Source organism: Talaromyces marneffei, chromosome 7 (assembly GCF_009556855.1).
Source record: "Talaromyces marneffei chromosome 7, complete sequence".
Taxonomy (NCBI): domain Eukaryota; kingdom Fungi; phylum Ascomycota; class Eurotiomycetes; order Eurotiales; family Trichocomaceae; genus Talaromyces; species Talaromyces marneffei.
In genome coordinates this window covers 414,120-437,733 of record NC_072354.1, presented here as the reverse complement: position 1 = coordinate 437,733, position 23,614 = coordinate 414,120, and the positions used below count along the sequence as shown (strand labels likewise).

The 23,614-nt window shown below is 47.8% G+C and overlaps 9 protein-coding genes across 9 annotated transcripts; 5 read left to right on the top strand and 4 right to left on the bottom strand.

Moving 5' to 3' along the window:
- Window positions 1-546: 546 nt before the first annotated feature.
- EYB26_008806 (uncharacterized protein) lies at window positions 547-1,827 on the top strand (the record flags this gene model as incomplete). Its single annotated transcript, XM_054268057.1, has 3 exons — window positions 547-699; window positions 772-857; window positions 918-1,827. The coding sequence occupies 3 exons, from the start codon at window positions 547-549 to the stop codon at window positions 1,825-1,827; spliced, it is 1,149 nt and encodes a 382-aa protein (XP_054124032.1).
- A 295-nt stretch (window positions 1,828-2,122) lies between these two features.
- Window positions 2,123-3,693, bottom strand: EYB26_008805 (uncharacterized protein; the record flags this gene model as incomplete). Its single annotated transcript, XM_054268056.1, has 2 exons — window positions 2,123-2,479; window positions 2,545-3,693. The coding sequence occupies 2 exons, from the start codon at window positions 3,691-3,693 to the stop codon at window positions 2,123-2,125; spliced, it is 1,506 nt and encodes a 501-aa protein (XP_054124031.1).
- Window positions 3,694-5,547: 1,854 nt separating this feature from the next.
- On the bottom strand, window positions 5,548-7,405 carry EYB26_008804 (uncharacterized protein; the record flags this gene model as incomplete). The annotated part of the gene is made up of 3 exons (XM_054268055.1): window positions 5,548-6,073; window positions 6,129-6,888; window positions 6,943-7,405. The coding sequence occupies 3 exons, from the start codon at window positions 7,403-7,405 to the stop codon at window positions 5,548-5,550; spliced, it is 1,749 nt and encodes a 582-aa protein (XP_054124030.1).
- Window positions 7,406-8,135: 730 nt separating this feature from the next.
- On the top strand, window positions 8,136-10,672 carry EYB26_008803 (uncharacterized protein; the record flags this gene model as incomplete). The annotated part of the gene is made up of 7 exons (XM_054268054.1): window positions 8,136-8,250; window positions 8,344-8,675; window positions 8,792-8,867; window positions 8,916-9,115; window positions 9,164-9,224; window positions 9,272-9,612; window positions 9,662-10,672. The coding sequence occupies 7 exons, from the start codon at window positions 8,136-8,138 to the stop codon at window positions 10,670-10,672; spliced, it is 2,136 nt and encodes a 711-aa protein (XP_054124029.1).
- Window positions 10,673-10,882: 210 nt separating this feature from the next.
- Window positions 10,883-11,527, bottom strand: EYB26_008802 (uncharacterized protein; the record flags this gene model as incomplete). The annotated part of the gene is made up of 1 exon (XM_054268053.1): window positions 10,883-11,527. The coding sequence occupies one exon, from the start codon at window positions 11,525-11,527 to the stop codon at window positions 10,883-10,885; it is 645 nt and encodes a 214-aa protein (XP_054124028.1).
- Window positions 11,528-12,015: 488 nt separating this feature from the next.
- Window positions 12,016-13,767, top strand: EYB26_008801 (uncharacterized protein; the record flags this gene model as incomplete). Its single annotated transcript, XM_054268052.1, has 1 exon — window positions 12,016-13,767. The coding sequence occupies one exon, from the start codon at window positions 12,016-12,018 to the stop codon at window positions 13,765-13,767; it is 1,752 nt and encodes a 583-aa protein (XP_054124027.1).
- An 823-nt stretch (window positions 13,768-14,590) lies between these two features.
- EYB26_008800 (uncharacterized protein) lies at window positions 14,591-15,990 on the top strand (the record flags this gene model as incomplete). Its single annotated transcript, XM_054268051.1, has 4 exons — window positions 14,591-14,789; window positions 14,850-14,997; window positions 15,047-15,119; window positions 15,169-15,990. 4 exons carry the CDS (start codon window positions 14,591-14,593, stop codon window positions 15,988-15,990), a joined length of 1,242 nt encoding a protein of 413 aa, XP_054124026.1.
- Window positions 15,991-17,722: 1,732 nt separating this feature from the next.
- On the top strand, window positions 17,723-18,913 carry EYB26_008799 (uncharacterized protein; the record flags this gene model as incomplete). The annotated part of the gene is made up of 5 exons (XM_054268050.1): window positions 17,723-18,173; window positions 18,242-18,357; window positions 18,428-18,557; window positions 18,635-18,649; window positions 18,720-18,913. The coding sequence occupies 5 exons, from the start codon at window positions 17,723-17,725 to the stop codon at window positions 18,911-18,913; spliced, it is 906 nt and encodes a 301-aa protein (XP_054124025.1).
- An 861-nt stretch (window positions 18,914-19,774) lies between these two features.
- EYB26_008798 (uncharacterized protein) lies at window positions 19,775-22,185 on the bottom strand (the record flags this gene model as incomplete). The annotated part of the gene is made up of 2 exons (XM_054268049.1): window positions 19,775-22,042; window positions 22,111-22,185. 2 exons carry the CDS (start codon window positions 22,183-22,185, stop codon window positions 19,775-19,777), a joined length of 2,343 nt encoding a protein of 780 aa, XP_054124024.1.
- Window positions 22,186-23,614: the final 1,429 nt, after the last annotated feature.

Here is a 23,614-nt window from a genome sequence, read left to right as displayed (position 1 = left end):
CACATGCACTAGACTCGTTCTGTATTGGACTGGACCCCACGGCAAAAGAGTCAAATCAAGAAAACAATTTTCATTACTGAAGCTAGGACGTTGGTCATCCCTGCAGAATCTCGGACATCAGGAAGTACCGTTTGTACAAGGTAGATCTCATCATACCTCGGAATAACTAATATATCAACAGTCGCATCGCAGCGCATCCAGGTCGTATATATATTCTGCTCTCCCTTTTAATTGCGTCAATATTTTGTTATACATTTCGAGGATATAAGTGAGTGAGTGAGGAATGACCGAGGGGTTTCTGGTAGATTAGATAAGATAACCTTGAAAGCAGCAAAGGATCTCCGTCACCCCCGCATTTCATTGACCGTTTGCGACAGTCCTTTTATACCGTCAAGCTCAAAAACGAGAACAACAACAATCCCTCTACACTGCGAGAGGCCATTGTCAATCTATACCAGTCAATCGATTAGCTGCATTGACAACATTGACTGTTGTCATCAACAACAACACCATACCCAACCAGTCTCCCGCCCGCCCGCCGCCGCAATGTCCACAGAAGCAGAATCACACTACTTCAACAGCTACCCACCCCCCAAAGCTCTCCAACGCCATGAATCCCTCACGCGAGCTTTTGTCCAGCTCCAAGTCGAGAAAAACCGACGCGTCGTGTTGGTGACCAGTGGCGGAACCACAGTTCCTGTACATAACCATATCAACCCTTCCCCCTCACCACTACCACCTCAAAAATCTAACTTGAAAAAATGAATCCAGCTCGAAAACCAAACAGTCCGCTTCATCGACAACTTCTCCGCCGGCACGCGCGGCGCCTCCTCCGCCGAACAATTCCTCGAAAACGGGTACGCCGTAATCTTCCTGCACCGCCAGTTCTCTTTACTTCCTTACTCGCGGCACTACAGCCACTCCACCAACTGCTTTCTGGACTTTATGGACGAAGACCCCTCCACATCCTCCATCGTGGTCAGAGAGGAATACCAAACGTCCATGCGCGACGTTCTGCGCAAATACAGACATGCCAAAGACAACAATCTGTTGCTTGTACTGCCCTTCACGACCGTGACGGAATACATGTTCGAACTCCGAGCGCTGGCGCATATCATGAAACCCCTGGGAGCGAATGCACTGTTTTACCTAGCCGCCGCAGTCAGCGATTTCTTCATTCCGAGAGATCGAATGGCAGAACACAAAATACAATCGTCCGAGATTCCGGCCTATCTCACCAGCTCTAACACTACCACCACTACCGCCGCCTCTGCGGATGATACTATTCAAGACGACGAGGTATACACAGGCTACAACGACCCGCCCGAAAAGGAAGAAGACGAACACCGATCCAAAAAATTAATCATCGACCTGGACCCCGTGCCCAAGTTCCTGCATCGACTAGTCGACGGCTGGGCTCCGGAGGGAAGCTACATCGTCTCCTTTAAGCTGGAGACGGACCCGGCGCTGCTAGTATACAAAGCGCGTACGTCGCTGCAACGATATGCCCATCACCTGGTCATTGGCAATTTGTTATCCACCAGAAAGTGGGAGGTGGTATTCGTCACGCCCGAGGAGCCGCATGAACGGTGGATACGCGTCCCGAAAGCGAAGAGGAGTAAATCGATTTCGGGCAGTGAGAATCAAATCGGTCTTGCGGAGAAGGTGCTGCATCCTTCCCAAATATCATCCCAAGGCGACGGGGGCGAAGAGAGCAGACGTGAGGTCGATGGAGAGGAGGTCCCCGATGGAGGACTCGAGATTGAGAGTTTGATTATCCCCGAGTTGGTGAAATTGCATTCTAAGAAGATCGAATCTAGACGATAGGAACCGCGGTATGTAAAAGTGGGCATGGCATATATATATATATATATAAATATAAAGGAATCTTCAAAGTAATAGAATTGTTATTCATTTTTGAACGATCTAGCTTAAAAACGATTGTATGATGTATAGTATAGTATATCCAGTCCCTTCCCGGACCCGATCAAAGAACGCCATAGCTATGCCTATGTTGGTACATAAAACTAACGCCGAGCCATCCCAATTAGCAAATCAATTAAATCTATCTTGGACAGCATATTGCCCAAACGAGACCGAGAGGAGGAGCGGGAGAAGAAGGTCACTCCCATTCAACACTCTCACACTTCCCCTTCGCTCTCGCCGTAACCTCAATCCGCGTCATCATCCAACCGGACTGCGTGCCCTCGCGCGCAACACCCAACCGCGGCGACTCAAAGGTTCGACATTCCGGTTTCCATTCGCCTTCAACATCCGGGTCTTCGCTCCAACGGAAACTGTATTGCCGACATAAGCCGTCCGCTTCACAGATGCGGCGGCAGTCATGCACGTTCTCCACCAACATGTCTTCGACGAGGTCGCCGGAGAGATTGTCCCAGTCTTCTTGGATGCCGGGACGCATATACGGGAGGATCCGTTCACGGAAGACGTCTGAATGGAGGAGGTATTTATTTTTCTTCTATATTAGATGTTAGCAATGTCCTTTGTCATCAACGGTCAACAACGAAGAGGGAGGGGGGTTACCTTAATAAACCAATCTTGATCAAACTTCCACATCTCCTCCACATCCTCGGGACTAAGATGATGAAACCCAACAACCGGAAAACACCACGGCTGCCGATAAAACGCGTTTGTCAACGGCTCAATCTCCCCCAACTTTGCATTCTGCAACAGCGGCCAGGTGAACGTCAAATCCACACCGGCATCTTTCAGCACTTTGCCCAACACCATATCCCCCGCCCATTCTTCGTTCGTGTATGCATTGTACTCCTTCGCTTTCTTGGCGTACTGTTTCGACACCATCCTCATCGCACGCTGCGACAGGATAAACCCGGACCCGCCATGCGCAAACAACACGTCGCCAATCTGCGTCTCGGTACCCAAATACAACGGCTCCCGCGGATCCAGCCGAGAAAGCCACGCAACCAAATTCGCCCAGACGATGTGTGTATCGGCCTCCATAAAGACATACCATTTCACATCCGGTTTGAGCTTCAGCGCTTCATCGATCATAGGCAGAAACTTCCATTTGTCCAATTTCCAACCGGGGTTGTTCGGCATACCAAACACCCCATTCTCCTCTTCCGTAGAATCGGCTTTTTGTAATCCCGCACGACCAGACACCCGCAACCGATTGTAGAGATCAAAGTCTTCGATGGTTAACCGCACATCCTCTTGCACATTCTGTAGTACGTCGTACAGCTGCACACCCTCAATCTGTTCCGCATGATCCGAGAAAATCACGAAATTCGGAACGCAGCGAAAGGTCGTTCGGGCGTGGATGGGTACTTTGTCGAGTGCTTCAGTTACCCCTGTTTTCAAGACGACGAGCACATCCTCGATGCCCGGTAGAGACGGACATGCGAACTTTTTGGTATTACTATTCGGTTGCTGTTGCGGCGGTACGAGTAATGGCTGCTGTTCTCTTTGAGCTTGTCTCGTCGGTGCAGCTAGCTTTTTAGGTGGTATTGGTGGTGGTGGTGGTGGTGGTGGTTGTTGTTTTTGCAGCTGCTGTTGGTCCGGGGAAGTGCCCCCCCGAGGACTAATCTGACTTGGCGACTTGGCTACCATGAACCATTGCGGACCACGCAGGAACTGCAGCAGGACCACGAATCCGATCAACGGCGCAACGATTGTGATCCATCGGCGCGATTTGCGGCGGAGGGGAAGCATGGGGTCGTTCGTTCGTTGTGTTGTGTCGATGAGTTAGGATATACGTAGTGAGGAGAAAGGACAAGGCGGCGGGAGCGGAAGCGGCGAATAACGTAAGCGTGGAGGAGGAGGGATCATTCGGAGGAGTTAACGATGAGGTAGTTGAAAAAGAGTATAAAGAAGAGATGAAAGAAATAGAATATTGTTTTAGTGAGGTTTTAAGGAAAAGGAAAGAAGGAAGGAAGAAAGGAAGGAAAGGAAAGAAAGAAAAGGAATGAATGGAGAATCAAGGAGTGTATTAATCGCTGTCTGGATCGGAATCAAGGATTAGAAAGACCGAAGGCAAACATGTCTCTGCATACAGACACAAAGACGCCAAATATGTGGATGTAGTGGTACAGGACACAATTTCTAGCAAGGAGTCTCCTAATATAAGTACGCACTATGTAACTATGTATGCCTTGGAAAGATAAACGGAAATCGCGATCAACGCTCAAGCCCTGGATTTAATCAACTCTCGAACCTACTATGTACTCTGCAGGTAGTTACTACTACTGTAGTAGCCGGTAGTAGGCACTAGACACACACCAAAAGCTTGTCTGTGGTCGATGACGAACGACCAGCGGGGAGCGACATAACTAATACATAGTATGTTAAGTAACTATACTCCTGTCTATCGTGTTCGTGGGTGCCGCCGTTGGTTGATTCATCAATGAATGACCCGTGTGGATCTTCACCATTCCGCAGGCTTGGGATGCCGTTCTGCATGCATCCTATAGGGTATTGTATCCTAGTATCCTACCTATGGGGACGCGGCATTTGCAGTCCATCCACCATCCACCGTACGTATTTCCACTTTCGAGAGAACGTCGCGGGAAGTTTTTGCTTCCATGCATAGTAACTAACTTATGACTGTATAGTGTATACGTAACTACATACGTAGTAGTACCCCCCAATCAACGATCACCAAAATCATTCCCCTATTGCGGATGTTCCAATCTCCCGACGTATGACAAACGATTCCGTCCAGGACCCATACTCCAGTGACTCCAGTGACTCTAGCGACTTGAGTGGTTTCGGTCTTCCAGATGGAGCCACCCTAGACTGGATCGTGTTTAGCGTACGTCTCCAGCGTGTTTCAGGCTACTTGGACCGACGTCATGCTTGGTGTTCTGTGGTTGGTGTCAATTTTGGTGGCCGTTAGTTTCAGCTTAGCGCACATAGCGTGTTGGTCTTAGCACTTTAGCGCCTGGGCGCTCTCCATACTAAATGCGAACGGATCGACAATCCGTTGCATTTGCTCCTACAGACTACGTACGTACTTCCTCTGACGATCGCGTCGCTTCATGGGAATGTCGGTAAGGCAATGTTATTACTTGCGTTGACTTTGCAACTTGCAATTTACAACCAGTGCGTGAGTGAGTGGGAGATACAGACCGTACTGATTCGGAGCGGAATATATGGCCGGAGAATTAAAGGGGAAGCTCGAGGCTGCCGCCCCAATTATCGCACCACCACCACCACCACCACTTTTTGGCTCATTCTGCTTACTCTGTACACACTGCAGAGTACATCCGTCAGCATGTATTTAAATCAGCGTTGGTCACACAATGCACAGTCAGTTGATGACTGCGCACTTGATTTGCAGGGATTCGTTCATTCTGCCTGACAGTCTTCGTAGGAGGTAGGTATCGGGATTGTCCACTCTCACCTCACTACGGCAATATCATGCGGAGTTATAATATCGACTCTCATTATATTCTACTCGCTGAGACGTACGGAGTATCCGTGCACCATATGTCATGCCTAGGTAGTCTGACTATATTCAGGGCATCTGTATGTATCAATCCATCAATCTATGGCTGATAATATCCGTCAGGCAACCAACAACACTGCAGCCTCATACGGTCGCAGCACCCAACTCTCTTCTCCGCTAAACCTCTCGCTCACCCCATAGTTGTTTAACAAGACCTCCTTCACCTCTCCTCTGATCAAGTTCTTCGTGGAATCCCATTCAATCATCCGATCAGTAAAGTTGCAGACCACCAATGCCTGCTGATTTCCGAACTGGCGGGTATAAGCAAATATATTCTCATTATCACGATCTACCAGCACAAAATCTCCATAGACGAACATGTCGAGATACTTCTTTCGCAAACCCAAGACCGAGCGCCAGTAGTTGTAGACAGATGTAGGATCAGACACCTGACTCTCAGCGTTGATCTGTGTGTGGTTAGGGTTGACGCTCATCCAGGGTTTAACATTGGCGTCGTCCGTAAAGCCTGCGTTTGGACCTGCGGTCCACTGCACTGGGGTGCGGGCGTTGTCTCGAGATTTCTTTTGGTATTCCTTGCGGTAGTTGCTGAGAGCTTCGAGGTTGTCGTGTTCTGTTTCTAGATGTCTAGTCAGGTCAATCAATCGGTCCCCAACATTAGTCAGACGGCGTCGGTAGGTACCTCTTCCAATGATTCAAACAATCAATATCCTGGTACTCCTCAATCGGCCACTCAATCGGCACATTCCGCATCCCCAATTCCTGTCCCTGGTACACAAATGGCGTGCCCGCCATCAATGCGAGACACGTAGCCAACATCTTGCCTGCAATGACCGAATGCTCAGGGCTGGCACCGGTATACCGATCAATAGATCGCGGTTGATCGTGATTCTCCCAGTACAACGCATTCCATCCTTGGTTTTCGTACATAAATGTCTGCCATTTATTAAACAGGCGTTTCAGATCGGTCAACTTCCACCTTCCGCGCCCGAACTTGTCGAGTTTTCCATGATCAACGTCGACATGCTCAAAGTCAAAGATCATGTTGATCTCCTTCCGGTCGAAGCGGACTGCTTTAAGTACGTCTTCGAGCGTTGTCGCGAATGGCATTTCGCCTACACTGAAAGCGTCATACTCTTGCAGGATCTTGCCGATATCTTGCAGATATTCGTGTAGCCTGGGCCCGTTAGCGTAGTGAGTATGCCCCCATTGCCAGGGAGTCTCAGGGTTTGTCACGGGTCCATCAGGGAACTCTTGATTCTTGCTAATGAAGTTGATGACATCCATACGGAAACCATCGCAACCCTTGTCAAGCCAGAAGCGTACAATGTCATATACGGCTTTGCGAACTGGGGGATGTTCCCAATTCAGGTCTGGTTGTGCCTCTGCGTAGAGATGGAGGTAGTATTCGCCTGTCAAGTCGTCGTATTTCCACGCACTGCCTACAACAAATCAGTAGATGTCCAATTCTATCAACATTAGGGATATTGGGTTACCCTGAAAATGAGACACCCAGTTATTCGGCGGATGCCTATTCCCCTGCTCATCAAACCTAGGAGGTTTCCAAATATACCAATCCCTAAACTCGTTATCCTTGGAGCTTCTCGACTTCTGAAACCACTCATGCCGATCACTTGTATGATTGACCACTAGATCCATCAACAACTTCATCCCCCTTTTGTGACACCCACTAATCAGCTTCTCAACATCATCGACTGTTCCATAAGGTGCGTGAATGCTGTAGTAGTCTGAAATATCATAGCCCATGTCGACTTGCGGCGATTTGTAAGAAGGGGACAGCCAGATTATGTCCACCCCGAGTTGTTTGATGTAGTCGAGTTTGGAGATGATGCCGGGGATGTCGCCGATGCCATCGTTGTTGGAGTCTTTATAGGAGGCGGGCCATATTTGGTAGACGGAGGACTCCTTCCACCAGGCGCGGTTTACTGGTGGTGACATTCTGCGGTTTCAACTGAATGTATGAAAGTGAAGAGATGTCTCCTGAGTGGAAATATTGAGGTCCTCAGGTGTAGGAGGAAGACAGCTGGCTGTGCTACCCCGCCCTCGTAATCAGACTAATTCTTGCCCTTGGCAGATCTACCAAGCAGATTAACGGCCTGAAAGTCCATCTCTATTCGACGTTCAAGCTACACTGGTTCCGCATTTTCTGACCTGGACCAGCCATGATCCACCTTGGTATAAACTCGCAAGTGGGATATCTGCGCATTGGAGCTTGGAGAGGGATCCTTTATTACGTTGAGAAAAAAAAAAAGCACGTGAGACTCATTGGTTGTTGTAGCGTGTCTGTATGTTGTTTTCTTGTGAAAGCAGGAAGCAATGAGGGGAAGGAAGCTGTGGCGTCATAATAGAGTTATAGACGCCATAGTCCGACAGACTCTTGCGCGATCTGTAAACAATAACTCCACTTAAATACAGCATTTTTGTCATATTATGATATTTATATTATACAGATACGCATGCAAAGCGGTTTCATCACTGATTTGACGAGTAAAGCGAAGAGAAAGCGAGATGAATGAAGCTCTTATCGGCTTTTCTGACCAAATCGGGATATCCATATCTGGACTAGCGTGACTGTGTTGATGGACGAGAGCGACTTCCGCGACAGGACCATCTTGACTCGACAACAACGCAACACCTCTGTCTCACACTGAGTGGTTTGGTCGCCGACATGGCACACGACAACAGATACCCGCCATATCGCTCGTCAGGCTACGACGACCGCATGTATGACGACCGATACTCAAGATCTCGCTCTGTTGAGCGCGGACAATACCCTCTACATGGTACAGACCGACAGCACGGTTCAATTGGATAAGACAACTGTTATTTCGTGGTTAGAGCTTCTGGCTAATTTTCTGATGGGCGATATTACAAAGACCATACACGAGATGCCCCTCGAGGACCCGCGGGCCATAGAAGACCCGAGTACCCGGAAGATCGAGATCGAGATTATAGAGGAAGCCGCGACGACTTCCGCCGCTCGTCTCCGCATCGAAGCGGTGGTGGCGGCCGACAAGCCGGCTATAGAGACCGCGATCGCGAAGGGTACCGTTCACCAGAATACGATGACACCCGCAGCAGAAGTCCCAGTCGCAGTCGGAGTCGTGGTCGTAACCGGGACCGTGATCGCGAACGCCATCGTGGACATGTCCAAGAAAGCCGAGAAGTCATTATGGAAGGATTGCCGGTGGATATGGTTGAGGAAGACGTTCGACAACTCCACCCCGTTTGGTTATGACCAGTACCGTTTTTGTTGAGACGTGAAGCTGAGATGTGCAATCGCTGGGTGTGCGCATGTTCGCACCCCGGTTGATGAGTGGACAGATCTCGAATGAATTGGTTGAATATTATCATGTGCAAGGATTGGAAGACGTCCGAGTTATTCGTGACAGGCAGACCAGTACGTATATGTTGGTCCATATCTATGATCGTACTAACCTTTCTACAGAAATATCGCGGCAGATTGGCTTCCTTCGTTTCTATAGTTTGAACGACTCCAGAGCATTCATCGAACAGAACGCGCCGACTTTATATCTCTATGGACGGAATACGGGCAACGACGAACGCGGTGCCAAAGTTCGCATATCTTATACTCGAGAAAGAGACGACCGTCGCGGTAAACCGGAGGGCGAGTGGACATGCAGAAACGTGAGTCTATATTTCCACTGTACAGTCCATTGTTGACTGACTTTGCAGTGTTCGTTTGAAAACTTTGCTACTCGTCAAAAATGCTTCCGCTGTCAGGCCGATCGTGCTGGTGCGTACATCCACTACCCAAAGAGAGTATATTCTGACTTGGAACAGAAGCGGAAATGGCTCCAGAAGAGTTACCTGCTCGTGTAGGTAATATCGGTGACAACGATGTAGCTGCGGATAACACGCCTTCTCAGTTCCTACTATTTAGAGGACTGGACAGCTCGGTCACGGAAGAAGTCTTCTCTAAAGGCGTACAAAAACTATATAAGCCCGTCTCTGATGAGAATCAAAACACAGAAACTGGGCCAAAGAAGTCCAAAGTCGCTTCTACTACAGGCGATTCGAATCTTGGGGCCAGAGAAGGTTCCTTGCGGCGGGTGTTGCTTGTTCGTGATCGACGTAGCAACGAGAGCTGGAAATTCGGATTTGCAGAGTTTGCTACTCTTGAGGTATGTCTTGGAATCTGTGGTGCGACTATAACTCACTGACTGGATTCAGGATGCACAAGCAGCTTTGGTGAAGTTGAATTCTTTTGAAAAGTTTACCATCGCCTCGAGACCAGTCTTGGCGAGTTATATCCATGCCGGTGTTTTCGTTCCAGTCATCAACCCTACCCCTAGCGCAGTGAGGTTTACATTTAGTCCGTTGAATAACGCGGCGATGAAACTCGCATACTGGGATGAGGATGGCTATGTCACGGAACTGGTAGTTTCAACGGAGGATCTCGATAAAAAGTCAAAATCAGAATCAAAATCTACGAAAGATGGTGACAAAGCGAAGAAACGAAAAGCAGAGGCGTCTAGTTCTGCTGGCGTCAAGAAAATGGCTGTTCCTTCACATCTCCAATTCTGGTCCAACCGGCATGCAGAACTCCACGGTATCAAGAAGGACGAAGAAGGACATGATGAACCGGGCAAAGAATTGGAAAGCGTTTCACCAGTAGCGCCTCCTAGTCGATCTTATGCGGACTTGAACCGTAACTGCTGCTACTTGTGTATGCGCCAGTTCAAGTCCTCGGCTGAAGTCAACCGCCACGAACGACTGAGCCAGCTACATCGTGACAATCTCAACAATGAAGAAATGGTCACAAAAGCACTGGCAAAGCTTGAAAAACATAAAAACGATCAACCTACTACCGAATATCGGGATCGAGCTAAAGAGCGCCGTCAAGCATTCGGAAGCTCCCGACAGACTCAAGCCAAACCCAAACCCGCCGCACCTACGACGCAAGACATTGAAGAGCCAGCAACTGCGCCAGCTCCATCCAAAGGAGCAGCTCTTTTGAGTAAAATGGGCTGGTCTGAAGGGTCTGGTCTGGGCGCACAGGGAACCGGTATGACGACCCCGATTGCGACAGATGTATATGCTCAGGGTGTCGGACTTGGTGCACAAGGTAGTAAACTCGGCGAGGCGACTGAAGAAGCTGCCCGGAATACGCGCGGTCGGTACGATGAATTTTTGGAAAAAACGAAAGATCTGGCTAGAGAGAGATATGACCGGATGTCTTGATCTATCCGTTCCTATGTACACTATATAATGAGTTGAAAACACGAAATGCAAGCCTTTATCCGGCTTTTCTGTTCAAATGCTTCAGAGTGGTGATTCCCTTATATCCAGTAACCGGTCCCATCCCATATCTATCCATTCCTTAAGAAAAAGCGCCCATAAACTCCCACGCCATAATAGCGCATACCATGACATATATCTTCATTTCTGTTGCTACTGCTGCTGCTCCTCCCGCTCTTTAGCTTTCTCTCTATCTCTCTGCCTGGCCTCCTCAACCCTCCTCCTCACCTCCCCCAAATCCTTCTTCTCAAACACAGTGCCCAACCACTCCTCCATATCCCTCTCAAACTGCTCTTCTTCCTCCTTCGACGGCATCACCCCCTTTTTGAGGCTACCCTCCAACCCCATCTTCTCCCTATACCGTTTCCTCGCAGTTTCGACGGAATCAATATCCATCACGCAAAAAGTTGCGCCGGCGGCAATCATGGCTATCGAGACGGTGTTTATAGTGGCGATATTGAGTGCCTCGAAAGCGTCTTGCCCGCCGCTTATGCTGGGTTTGTGGAACGGGCTGCTTGTGTAGAAGGGCGGCACGGTGGAGAGGTGTTTCCGGCTCAGGGCGCGACGGGTTATGAGCGCGGAGAGGGAGAAGAAAAGTAGGCCGCTGATGAGTAGTTTGGCATTGTTGGGAATTAGAGGCGGTTCTTTTGGAGGAGCAGGAGCAGTCGTGGCGGTGGTATTTGTTTGTTGTAGTTGTTGGGTTGTGGTGTTGTTATTGTTGTCTATCGTCGGTGTTGGAGATTGTGATGATGGTTTTTCCTCGGGTGGCAAGAGCCATCTTTTCAGAAGCCAGGACATATTGGCTTCTTTTTTATGTGGAAACGATGGCGATGGATATTCCTAATATCTTGTGGGGGAGGAAAAGGTGTGAGCTTCATTACAGAAAGAAAAGCTCGGACAAGCATCCGCCAATTAGCTTTTTTACCCCGGATCTTGTCACGTGTTGTATCCACTGGGTGTTAACCCTAACCCATATGACCAGGGTTAGGGTTGTATTGGTGGAAGATTCAGTTACCGGCGGAGGAACGACGGCCCGGCATGTACATATAGCCGCATGGTGTGTGTGTCTTTGTTTACTGTCGGATTGAATGTATAACTATATGCTTTATTTTTCCTCCGATAATGCTACAAAAATGCGGCCATTTCATGTCTACAGAAATAGAGTTACTGGTTTCTCTTATCCTGCTACTTAATCCCGTCTCTGCCTAGGCTATTTCCCGTGGGTGGCTTGATATCACATCACAGCACTTTCATGCAGTTATCATAGATTTTGATACACCGCCATCATGCATCCCGGAAACCCTTTCCTTTCGACATACAAGAAGTCACCCCTGACACTCGATCGTTTGCTGGAAGGACGGCCTATTGCCGCGCAGAATAGTAGTCTTCTGAATCTCCCAGTTGAAATCCTGTCTGAGATCGTCAAATATATTGAGACGGACAAGTCATCATTGGCCTCTCTTGCGCTCGTCAACTCGGATTGCCGTCAATTGGCACGATCCTGCCAATTTCGCGATGTCCTAATTGATTTTAGCCCTCGTTCATCATATATTCTTGGGGTCCTCATCCGCGAAGCTACCGAGCGAATGAGGACCAAGGACCGCCTTACTCGGCGGCCAGCACTGGGCGCCTGTGTTCGCTACATGACAACGAATTTAACCCACTACTGGAAGGAGCGTAAAGCTATGAGACCCAAGATTTCAGAGGGTGAAGCCTCAACTGATAGGGCTGCTTTCCAGCAGTGGATGGAACTCTCCGGAAATGTGTCAACAAGAATTGACCATGTCTATGATCCTTCATTACTTCTAGTTATCACTACATTACCGCATCTGGAAATTCTAGATTGGGACAAAGTTGCCGATATCAATCCCTACTTTCTGGACAGTCTGGGGGCTTCCACAGTCAAGCATTTGAAGTTTGAAGGCAACCTTGACTCTGACAACATGGCTATGCAGTTAGAAGATGGGGCGTCGTGGCCGCTACTGAGTCTCGATATTCATGTCAAGTGGGATTTCGGATATCGTTGGGAGCGCGAGACAGTTGACGCGTCTCCTTTCTGGAACGGTCTGTTTCAAGCATGCTGCTCCACACTCCGTATCCTGAAATGCACTCATATACAGATTCATAGGCGCGAAGATAAGGCGATCTCTTTTAATGCTCACTTTCCCCATCTTCAGTTTCTATTTATTCAGTACGATATGCCGATAAGTCAACCATCGTTGATAAGCCTCCTGCAAAGCCCACGACTGTCTACCTTGGTCATCAACATCGGAGATTCGATCACAGTAAATGCCATGGATCAAGTTGGTTACCTCCGATCACTTGAGACTCTCGTCTGGAATGGGGTCAACCTCCCTGCCACGCTGTCTCTCCGATCCCTTGAGCACAACAGTCAGTTGAAGAAATTCGGCATTCTTTGGAGCCAATCACCCTCCCTCCTAGAGCGGATTGTCCCAGCATTGACATCATGTTACAATCTCAAAACCCTTTCCTTGATATGGGATGAGAAGATCATTTCGAGCGTCACGCTCATGTCTCTCTCTCGTCTGTCCTCACTCGAAGAGCTACATATCAGTGCCGGGCACCAAACGGGGTGGAGACACAACTGGTTTGTTGACCATAACGCCATACGAAACATACTGGCTCCATTGCGCAAGTTGAAAATATTTCTCATTTCACGAGATTCATATCAAATCAACAAACAATTACCAAACGCGGAAGAGAACTCATACTACGACTACCGAGTACCGAGTGGGGATGATTATATCGAGTTTATGGAGCAGCAGCAATCAGCAGATGATGGCCAGGTGATTGACTCCCTGCACGATGTGTGGGAGAAGTTGCATTTGCGGCGTATGACGCAACAGGCCGAGAAGTACGCGGCTGTCTTTCTAGAGCTGCAGTGGATCTATATCGGGCAGCTTGTATTCACGTTTCGGCAGTGCCCCGATGGGCAACAAGTCACTGTATCATCTTCTGCCGACAGAAAGCCAGATTTTCCAATCTATGAAACTTTGTTTGGCGTCTGGTCTAAGTAAAAAAGGACCGAGAAAAATAAATGATCTACTCCCCTACCTGCCAGGACGAACAGTGGTGAGTGGACCCTCTTTCGCTACTTGATAAAATTCTGAGAGCTGATTACAGGTAAGTATCCAGATCGGCGCCATGTTGTGCTCGTTGTTCGCACTTGCGTATTATCGAACTTGAGAACCGGGGATCTGGCATCACTAATGCGGTCGTTTTCACCCTGATTATCGACTTGACGGGGCTCTGAACGTGTGACTACAAGGAAGAATACTAGAAACGACCGTCTCTCTGCATTGAGAACTTCAAATAGATACTTTAAGGTCTGATTACCTTCGACCAGACATTCAAGCAACCGGAAATTCGAAATCCTGAACTTGAAAGACGCTACATCCCAGAGGCTCTGGGATGAGGCAGGCAAAGTTGTCTCTGGCAATTTTCGCGGCCTGGATACTCGACGCAAATAGTTGCAATAGATTTAATTACCTAACGTTTTAGGACTAACAAATTAATATTAATAGATATTCATTACTAGTTGTCTCGATCCCGATAGCAGTCAATAATGATTATTCAGCTATGTTGTCCACTGCCAGCTCTCCGGGCAATAATAACCATCCTAGAGTCAGGCCGACTGTAGTACCTACCTAGTACATTGTTAAGTATGGTAGGTATGTACGGTACCGGTAGATCCAACTCTCCGCATTCCGTATAATCATGCCGCCCTCCGAATTCTCAACCCCATAAATCCACGCTGAGTAAAATTCTAATTCAACCTCAACAACCGAATAACAACTATATTATGTAAAATAAGAAAGCAAAACAACAGAAAAAGAAAACATGGCGATAACCAAGAACCACCGGGAATATGACATTGTCCTCGTCGGCGCAACAGGGTATACCGGCAGACTCACAGCGTACCACATTGCGCAAAACCTGCCCACGAACTTGAAATGGGCTATTGCAGGACGATCCAGCGCAAAACTTGATGCTCTTGCCGACGAATTGAAGCATATATCAGAGGATAGATTGCAGCCAGGTATGATCTAAATCTAACTATCATGAAGTAAGTGTACGCTTACAAACCTTGCTTGCTCAGAAATCGAGATTGTGGACATTGAGGACAAAGCACAACTTACTGCTCTTGTCGCGAGGGCAAAGGTTTGCATTAGTGTGGTTTCGTACAATGAAGTTGGCGCGAATGTGATTGAGGCGTGTATTGAGAGTCGGACGGATTATGTTGATACGTGAGTGAGCCGAGACGCAGGAACGATTCAAATGCTGATCGACGCGCAGTTCTGGCTCCATTGCACATCTGCGAGAGTGGATTGATAAGTACCACCAAGCTGCCGAGCAGGCCAACGTTGCGGTAAGTGCTATTCTCTCAATAATAGTCCACTTACTGATGATTGAAATAGATCATCAGCGCCTGCGGCTGCTTCAGCGCCTTCCAAGATCTTCTCACATGGGTCACCGTCGGCGAACTCGCAAAAAGCTCATCTGTCAAGACCAAAGAGATCATTTTGTCCGTGCTCAGCATGCCAGCAGATCCCAGTGGCGGGACTGTCAAGTCAATACTGGGTAGAGCAAATCTCGATGCAAAGACTATTCAGGAATCGGAGGAACCATGGTATTTGTCACCAGTCAAGGGCCACCAGCAATACGTGAATACCACCAATCTCTTTGGCATGCGACATGACCCCCTGCTCGGCACGCTATCACCAAGCTCCTTCAGCAATTTGCAGAATAGAGCTGTTGTCCATAGGACATGGGGTCTACTTGACGGAGGCAACTATTACGGACCCAACTTCCAGTACAGTGAATACAACAAAGTTTCCTCAACAATAGCTGGAATTATGGATATCCTGAGAGCTCACGGGATAAACCTGCTGTTCACACTCGCACCATTGCGAGCAATCGCAAAAATGATTCTTCCGAAGCCTGGTGATGGCCCCGATGTGGAGAAAGAGAAGAACAGCGTAGTAGAAATGGAAGCTCTTGCGGTGGCAGACTCGGAAGCGGGCTCGACGGTTCCAAAAGCTTATGCAAGAGTTCGGTTTTCGGGGGGACCGTATACGGCTACGGCTGCTTTTCTGGCACAGGGAGCTGCGTCGTTGCTTTATACGAGGAAGTTGGAGGGTGGTGTTGCTGGTGGATGTTTGACTCCCGCGTTTCTGGGTGCGGACCTTGTAGAGAGGATTCAAGGTGTTGGTGCGGAGCTGAGTATTGAGATACTGTGATGAGTTATATGGACGGTCTGTTGACATATAGTGAACTGTACTGCAATTGGATAGATAAAAGTCATTCAAAATACCTATGGAATCGACTTGCCATGTTGGGGTTTCCTTTCTCAGCTACAGGGCTTTTATGAGAGCACTCACCTTCCAACCCACCAAGTAACTCTCAATCCCGCCTTGGAAGGTAAATATTTACCCCTCTATTTAGCTTCATCCCGATTTTGGCTTGAACCTGGGATTGACTTTTACGCTTGTTGCAGATCAAGGCTTTTCAAGGGCGCTCAACGATCCCAGGGTTACATGTAGAAGCGGGGAAACCCCAAGATTAGATGCATTAGTCTGTAATTACGGCCAAAGAAGGCAAGTATAAGCACTGACTGGTCTGGACCGCTTGGCTCTAGGTTACATATGTAATTAAGATTGCAGATCACAACTCTAATGCCACCAAGTAGCGTGGCGACGAGAATCGAAATTAACATCAATCCAACCTTCGGGATGTTGGAATTCCGTACGCTGTATCGTGTGACATGGCGAACAATCGTACTACCTAGGTGGGTATGATTTAATCCTTTGGAGAATAAGATGAAGAGATGGTTTATCCATACAACGTTAAAGTTTTGAACATTGAAAGTCATATTCATGTCAAACCATGCATATAGATATATAAATCACGTAGAGAGACCTACTTATAGCAAGCCTGAAACATTGGGACAAGTGATGGTGATAAAGGAGATCCATCACCTATAGCCGGACCCTCTTGTGTCCAGGATGAGTAGAATTGAACACTCCAATAAAAACGAATGGTTCATAACTAATGCTGCATGGCGAGCAATCTCTCCGCACTTTAAGGCATGCAAAAGAAAGACCAGGCTATAAAGTCACACGAGATCCCACGATATATGCAAACTATTCCACAATCCATAGACCTCCGTGTTACTAGACCTGTTGATCTTAACCAAATCTCGTATCCACCTCGTGCCCAGGTTCATTATAAGGGAAAAAACTACTTATGCAAACATGCCGGCAGATTTAGAAGCCGACACTTACTTCCCTGTCACTGCAGACAGGCGTGTTCAAGAGGCACAAAAGACTCGATGGCAAACAGCATTGCGGAATAAGAAGATATTTTTGATAGCATTCTTTGCGTCGTACGTCCTCTACCTCTGTTTTTATGTCTTCCATCTTCTATTCATGCCGTTCTCGAAAAGGAAGCATCTAACATGCAACTAACTCATCGTTTCGTCCAGGTTCGGTGGCTGGCTTTGAATATGGCTACCAACAAGGCGTTCTAGGCGAGTCATTTATAATGACTAGATTTGAAACAAACTTCCCTTCGGTCGTGAACTCGTCCAGTGCACAGGGTTGGTTAACCTCAGTTCTACAACTGGGTGGTATTGTCGGTTCCTTATCAGCGGGTATCCTGGGAGAAATCTTCTCGCGAAAGTACACAATGTTCATGGCATGTTGCTGGGTGATTCTGGGAAGTTATTTATATTGCGGAGCGCATGCTGGAGATCCAAGTCTTCTGTATGCTGGCAGATTCTTTACAGGTCTTGGTGTGGGACTTTTCAGTGGCGTTGGGCTACATCCTTGATTATATCAAACTTTGTGGGGTGGCCTTTAGAAACTCTTATTGACATCCCGTTGAAGACCACTTTACAATGCCGAGTTAGCATCCCCCGAGCTACGTGGCTTACTCGTCTCATTCTACCAATTCGCAACCATCCTAGGCATGATGTCCGCCTTCTGGATCGGATACGGAAGCAATAACATCGGCGGAACCGGCGACACTCAATCAAACCTCGCATGGCAGCTACCTTCAATCATACAAGGAATTCCGGCTTGCCTTCTTGCACTCGGAATTTGGTGGATGCCATTCTCTCCTCGCTGGCTGGTCAAGAAAGGGCGAGTAGAAGAAGCGAGAAAGACACTCGCTTGGCTTCGAAAACTTCCCATCGATGATGCCATGGTACAAGTGGAATTTCTGGAAATTCAAGCCGAGGCGCTTTTTGAGCAACGGGCTTTTGCAAAAGCGTTTCCGGATCTCGCTGCCAGGGAGAATCAGAATGTGCTGTTTAGGGAATTGGCGCAGTATGTGAACTGTGTTCGGACAAAGGACAATTTCAAACGTGTTGCTACGGCTTGGTTGGTTATGTTTTTTCAGCAGTGGAGCGGAATTGATTCCAGTGAGTATACCGTCTGAAGATTAACCAGTAATTAACCAGGCATGATTATATCTGACCAATCTCTACAGTCATCTATTACGCCTCTGAGGTCTTCGTCAGTCTAGGTCTCAACACCGGTACCGTTGCCTTGCTCGCAACGGGCGTTACTGGTGTGGTGTTTTTCGTCTGCACAATTCCTGCAATGGTAATCCAATACTCCATCTATCGTTTCGTTGAAAATTCACTAGGGCAGCCGACTAATTGTCTTTCTTCAGCTTGTCATTGATAAAGTAGGAAGGAAGCCTATGCTCCTAGCAGGGTCTGGCTTGATGTTCGCGGCCATGGTCATTGTGGGAGTAATTGTGGCCAAGTTCCGTCATGATTGGGAGCATCATGCCGTAGCCGGTAAGCATCTTTTTCATGTGGAGCATATGGATTTTATGCTTTTGACTTTAGACACTTACTAACAATCTCTATGCCAGGCTGGGCAGCAGTTGGTATGCACCCCCTCCCGTCTCTCCTTCAATTTCCTGATTCGTACGAGAACAAGCTAACTTTTTTGGACAGCATTAATTTGGGTATATATCGGCACTTTCGGCGCCACATGGGGCCCGGTATCATGGACACTTGTCTCGGAGATCTTCCCACTCTCGATCCGTGCCAAAGGAGCCTCAATCGGTGCATTCAGTAACTGGATCAACAACTTTGCGATTGCCTTATTTGTGCCACCCATGTTCGATGCATGGGCTTGGGGCACGTAAATCTTTTTCTCCGTTTTCCTCGCCGTTGGCATTGTATGGGTCTGGTTTGCTCTCCCGGAGACGAAGAATGCAACTGTAGAGGAGATGGATCGAGTCTTCAAGAGCCATACCGGTGAGGAGGATGCAAGGATGTTGGCTGAAGCGCAGCGTGATGTTGGCTTGATTAGTTTCTTGATTGCGAGAAATTCGGATGAGAAGAAGCTGGCGACAGAGGTTGTGTCGGAGCACGTCGAGAGGGGACCATGAACTCTCACAGGTTTTGTTCGGGAACCGACATGAAGATTCATTCATTGCCTTAGAGACAACAACAGACCACACAGACCACATATTTGAGTCAGATTAAGTGGGAAGGTTTTCATTAGAGGGAGAGTGTTAGACTGTATTTTATGGTCTCTTTGATATCTAAATACAGGATTCATATACGGGAGCTTCGACGTAGTACACGCAATTTTCGACTTTTCCAGCGGTCTAGTGATAAGTAGCCTTGAGATTATGGGGAAGAAAAGGACTGTCGACCTAAGTAAGTTCCTAAATACTTACAGTCAATTTACTTAAGAATAAGGGGGAAGAGTGAGGCCAGTGGTGCGTCCCTTAGCTAACCAGTTCTCTTCCCAGCCTGGTGGTGGTATATCAATTTAGGTGCACTTAAAAGTTGTTCTATGAATACGAAATCTCTTGCTCGATTGCTTGCAGCGAAATGAGTACCTAGGTAAATTTCAGATACAAATACGCAGTGAAAACTTTGGTATACCTTTAAATACCAAGCAGAATATAAAGCATCAACCCTAACACTATTCAAACTGCCACCCGAGATTTTGCCTACATAATCAATCAGCAGAAGCATCCCCCTCTCCCGATGTCTCATGACATCTGAGCAAGCTTCAAGTCTAGTGATATCGATATATTTCGAGCCACCATGAACGCCATGTCTGACTTTCTCCCAAGATATTCAAGCGCGCGGATACAATCTTCACATCCTCTCAGGAAGGGATCGGCTTGCACACTGTTTTTGTCAGCAATATCCAAGCTTTCTAGAAGGATATATGCCGCTTTTGCAAATGAATGAATCAAAACAATAGTCCAGGGCTCCACCAGGAATGCGACTTCATTGAGCGAATCGTGGAATTGGAGATGCATGGATGGGTTCTGCCTATAGAGTGACGCGTGAACAAGTTTGCTAACCATAAGCGCATGCTCTGTCCTTAGCTTCGAGACGAATCCAACAGCCATTCGAGCCTTGCCCTCACTTTCGGAGCCAAGTCCTCCGTTGTCAATGCTCTCTATCGTGTCTGCCAGAAGCATGGCAGCTAGATGCCAATGGCCGTCGAGAATAACATACCATGACTGAATGCGAGAAGGTAGAAAATCGTGGTTTTCACTGCAGTCGAGCATAAATCTTAGATAGGTACGGTTCCAATGTTGATATACCAGGAGGGTCTTCTTGATGACCTCTTCAATGACATCAGAACTGGCCCCTCTATATATGAGGGTTTGCAGCTGAGTAACGCGACGGTAGAGTAAGACTTTCACGGGGGTTGCCTCGGAAAGCACGGCTGCAGCCTCTTTGTAGGAGCATGGCCATCTTGGCTGAGCGCCGCTGAGTTTGCCGGGATAAAGGAAAAATTCTCCCCACACGTCCTGTTGCTTCTTGTGGATATCGCTTTGCGGAATCCTTGTCAAGCTAAGCTGTTCAGAATCAAGCATTGCCGGCGATGCCGATGCAATTTGACTATCCTCATCTGATACCACCACTGGCCGCTGATACATGGCTGCACTCAACGTGTCAAACATGACGCCCAGCCAGAATAAAAGACATAGCGTACTGCGATTCTCGTAGCTGTTGAGAATCGGATCGACTTGTAGACGCTTTAGCCTTTCCGATTCATCGATAAATGTGGATCCGATTGATGTCGCTTGAGACTTATTCACCTTTGGATGGGCTTCCCGTGCCAATCTAACAAATTTACAGCGAAAAGTGAATAATTGGCGGTTAGCGGTCTCCATAAATGTTGGAGCACAGTCATTTTCCAAAAGTTGGTCTAGCCCTTTATCTTGCCTAATGTCCAGGGGGCTTTGGGTGAGAGAGAAGATAATGTTTGCAAAGATAATCCGGAAAGAAGGGATACTGGCCGAGTGCTCCAAGCCGTGGCGAGCTTCATTCCAGACGTACTCTCGGATTGCCCTCTCATCACGGGAGATTGTCGTTGGAACGGATAAACCTGTACCCTTCTGGGCGTTTTGAGTCCATTGCGAGGCGAACGCCATGATGGCTAGATGAAGTACTCGGTCGGCGGTTTTATTTTCTTCCACACTCAAGGCCCTGCCACGTATTGAGGACGAGGCACGATCCAGCCGACAAACCCGGATACACATTCTGTTGGACCAGTTAGGACCCCACTCTTCTGTCTCGTCATCTGGCAGGACGCTGCTGAAAAAGTCGCTGTAAGGACAGTTGTGCTCAGTCAGCCAACACGACAATGCGTTTTCCATGCTGTCATGGTATATGCGGATCAAGTTACGTCTCATGGTGGAATAAGCGTATCGACTTGCTGCATTCTCAGAAGCAAAACAGAAACTTGATGGAATTGCTCGGGTATTAAGGCGAGGCGTTGAGGAAGATTTAAGATCAATATGGTTATCTCCTTGAGGCTGCTCACTGGTATCGAAGAAATTCTCAGAAGAGCTGAAAAGGCATTCAAGTTCCCTGAAAGCATCTTCGGATTGGTCGGTTGTAGTGCCAATCTGCCAGTCGGATAGAATATCTCTGCCCCGAGCAGAAATTCCCGATTGATCCGCACTCAACCCTATTTCTTCTGACCTGTCAAAGGATGCTCCTTGTGAGTGTGAAGAGAACTCGTAAGTGAAATTCGCAGGATTTGTCGAAGCAGGTATGTTCACGTGGTTGGAAGGAACGGAATACCAGTCCGAAGATGGGCGAGGCAGTTCATCCAGAATAACGCCATATGAGCTTGCAGTAGATGAGAGATGGTTGCTTGTCGGGGTTTCTGAAGCGTAAGCCTTGGGTTTCGTCTGTCTCTCTTCCTTCGAAGAGAGCCAATTGAACGTACACTCCTTTTTCCATCTCTTGCAGTTGTAGCACGCAACGAAGTCAGTTTCCTTCCTGGTTTTCTGGGCAGTGGGATCAGGTCAGCTTCTGCAGACATGATGGTAAGATGCTCTCTCGCACACACACACACCGGTGCATTACAGCGCCTTTTGCCTTTGCGGCATGGATCACAGCTGTGAAGTTGGCGCCGGACAGGCCCCTCCATGGCGGGGAAACTGGCGTCGTAGATGGATGTTCTGCAGCGTCTGCCAATGCTGTATTGAAGGAAGGCTTTTGCCTCGAGATAGAGCACAGATATAGGTAACTTACATTTAACTACGCCGATTTGAGAAGATTTTGTGGGGGAAGTGGCCGAGGCTGGGTAAGATCAAAAGCCCCCACGTTTTACCCAATCCGTAGCCCCCTATGGATACTTCCGGATCCAACCTGGAAACCCCGCAGAGAGGCTACTACCGGGTATACGGGGTAAAAGTGGGTTTCTGTGCTTTGGCTGGCCAGAAACAACGAGGGCGAGTAAGTAACTTACGACTACAGAGTATGGCATAGTACTGTACTTCTGTATCATTGGTCCTTCCAGGACTCACATGACTCCACCGGGTTGTTGAAAGGCCGGGGGCTATTCACACTACGGAGCACGGATTTGCTATACTGCTCATAGTACCAGTTACTGATACGTAGTCGAGTCGAGCATGCCACCGAGCGCTGGGTAGCGGCAAATGTATGATTCATATGATTTGTGACCACATACTGGCATCCAATTGAAACATTGTCGGATGTTTTTTTATTAAGAATTTCTCTATAAAAGGATCGGAACCCGCAGTTGGCTATGTTTGAAAAGGGCGTGCACCGATAATATGCATATGGAGTGCGTGATTATTTGATTCTCTCGTTCCTCTTGTTTGACCTGTCGGATCGGTTGTAGTACGAAAACAGATATTTATATAAATTATGCAGGAACAACTAAGGTGCCTAGATACAAGAGTGAAATACTCATAGTACATGCGCAGTAATGGTAATATCCTGGTCTAAATCATGCTGTACTTACCCACCCTGCGGTTTAATTGCCCTAGGCCAGCCCCGAATACCTGGTATGGGATTGCTCACGGATCGAAATCTCCACAACCTCAAATAACACACCAAAAGCGAGACTAATCGATTTAAAATAGACTAGTTCTATTTCCAAATCCGTATAAGCGCGAGATTAGAGATTATAGAATTCAAGACGGTTATCAGGCGGTGAAGCACAGTACTACCAGCACCCAGCACGGCGGTAGTGAGGGCTAATTCAACCTGATGTCCTCCCATGCTTTATAGACTTCTTACTCAGGTACTGGTTGCCTCTATTGAAGAAAAAGATGGGAGAAGCTGCTCAAAGCTATCTCCCAGCGATTCTTCGACTACCAAATGAAATACTTGGCTCAATCATTTCAGACGCCTGTTTTCGTGATCCTACTCGCATACTCTATCAGCGCAGAATCTGGGACTACAATGATTATCGCTCGCTTCTGAACATCTCCTTAACTTGCACGCGCTTTAGACGAATATCACGTCCTTTCTTTTTTGACTGTATCTGGATAAAACAAGACCATTCAATCTGTGGGGATTCTCCATCAATCAAGAGCCATCCATGCACA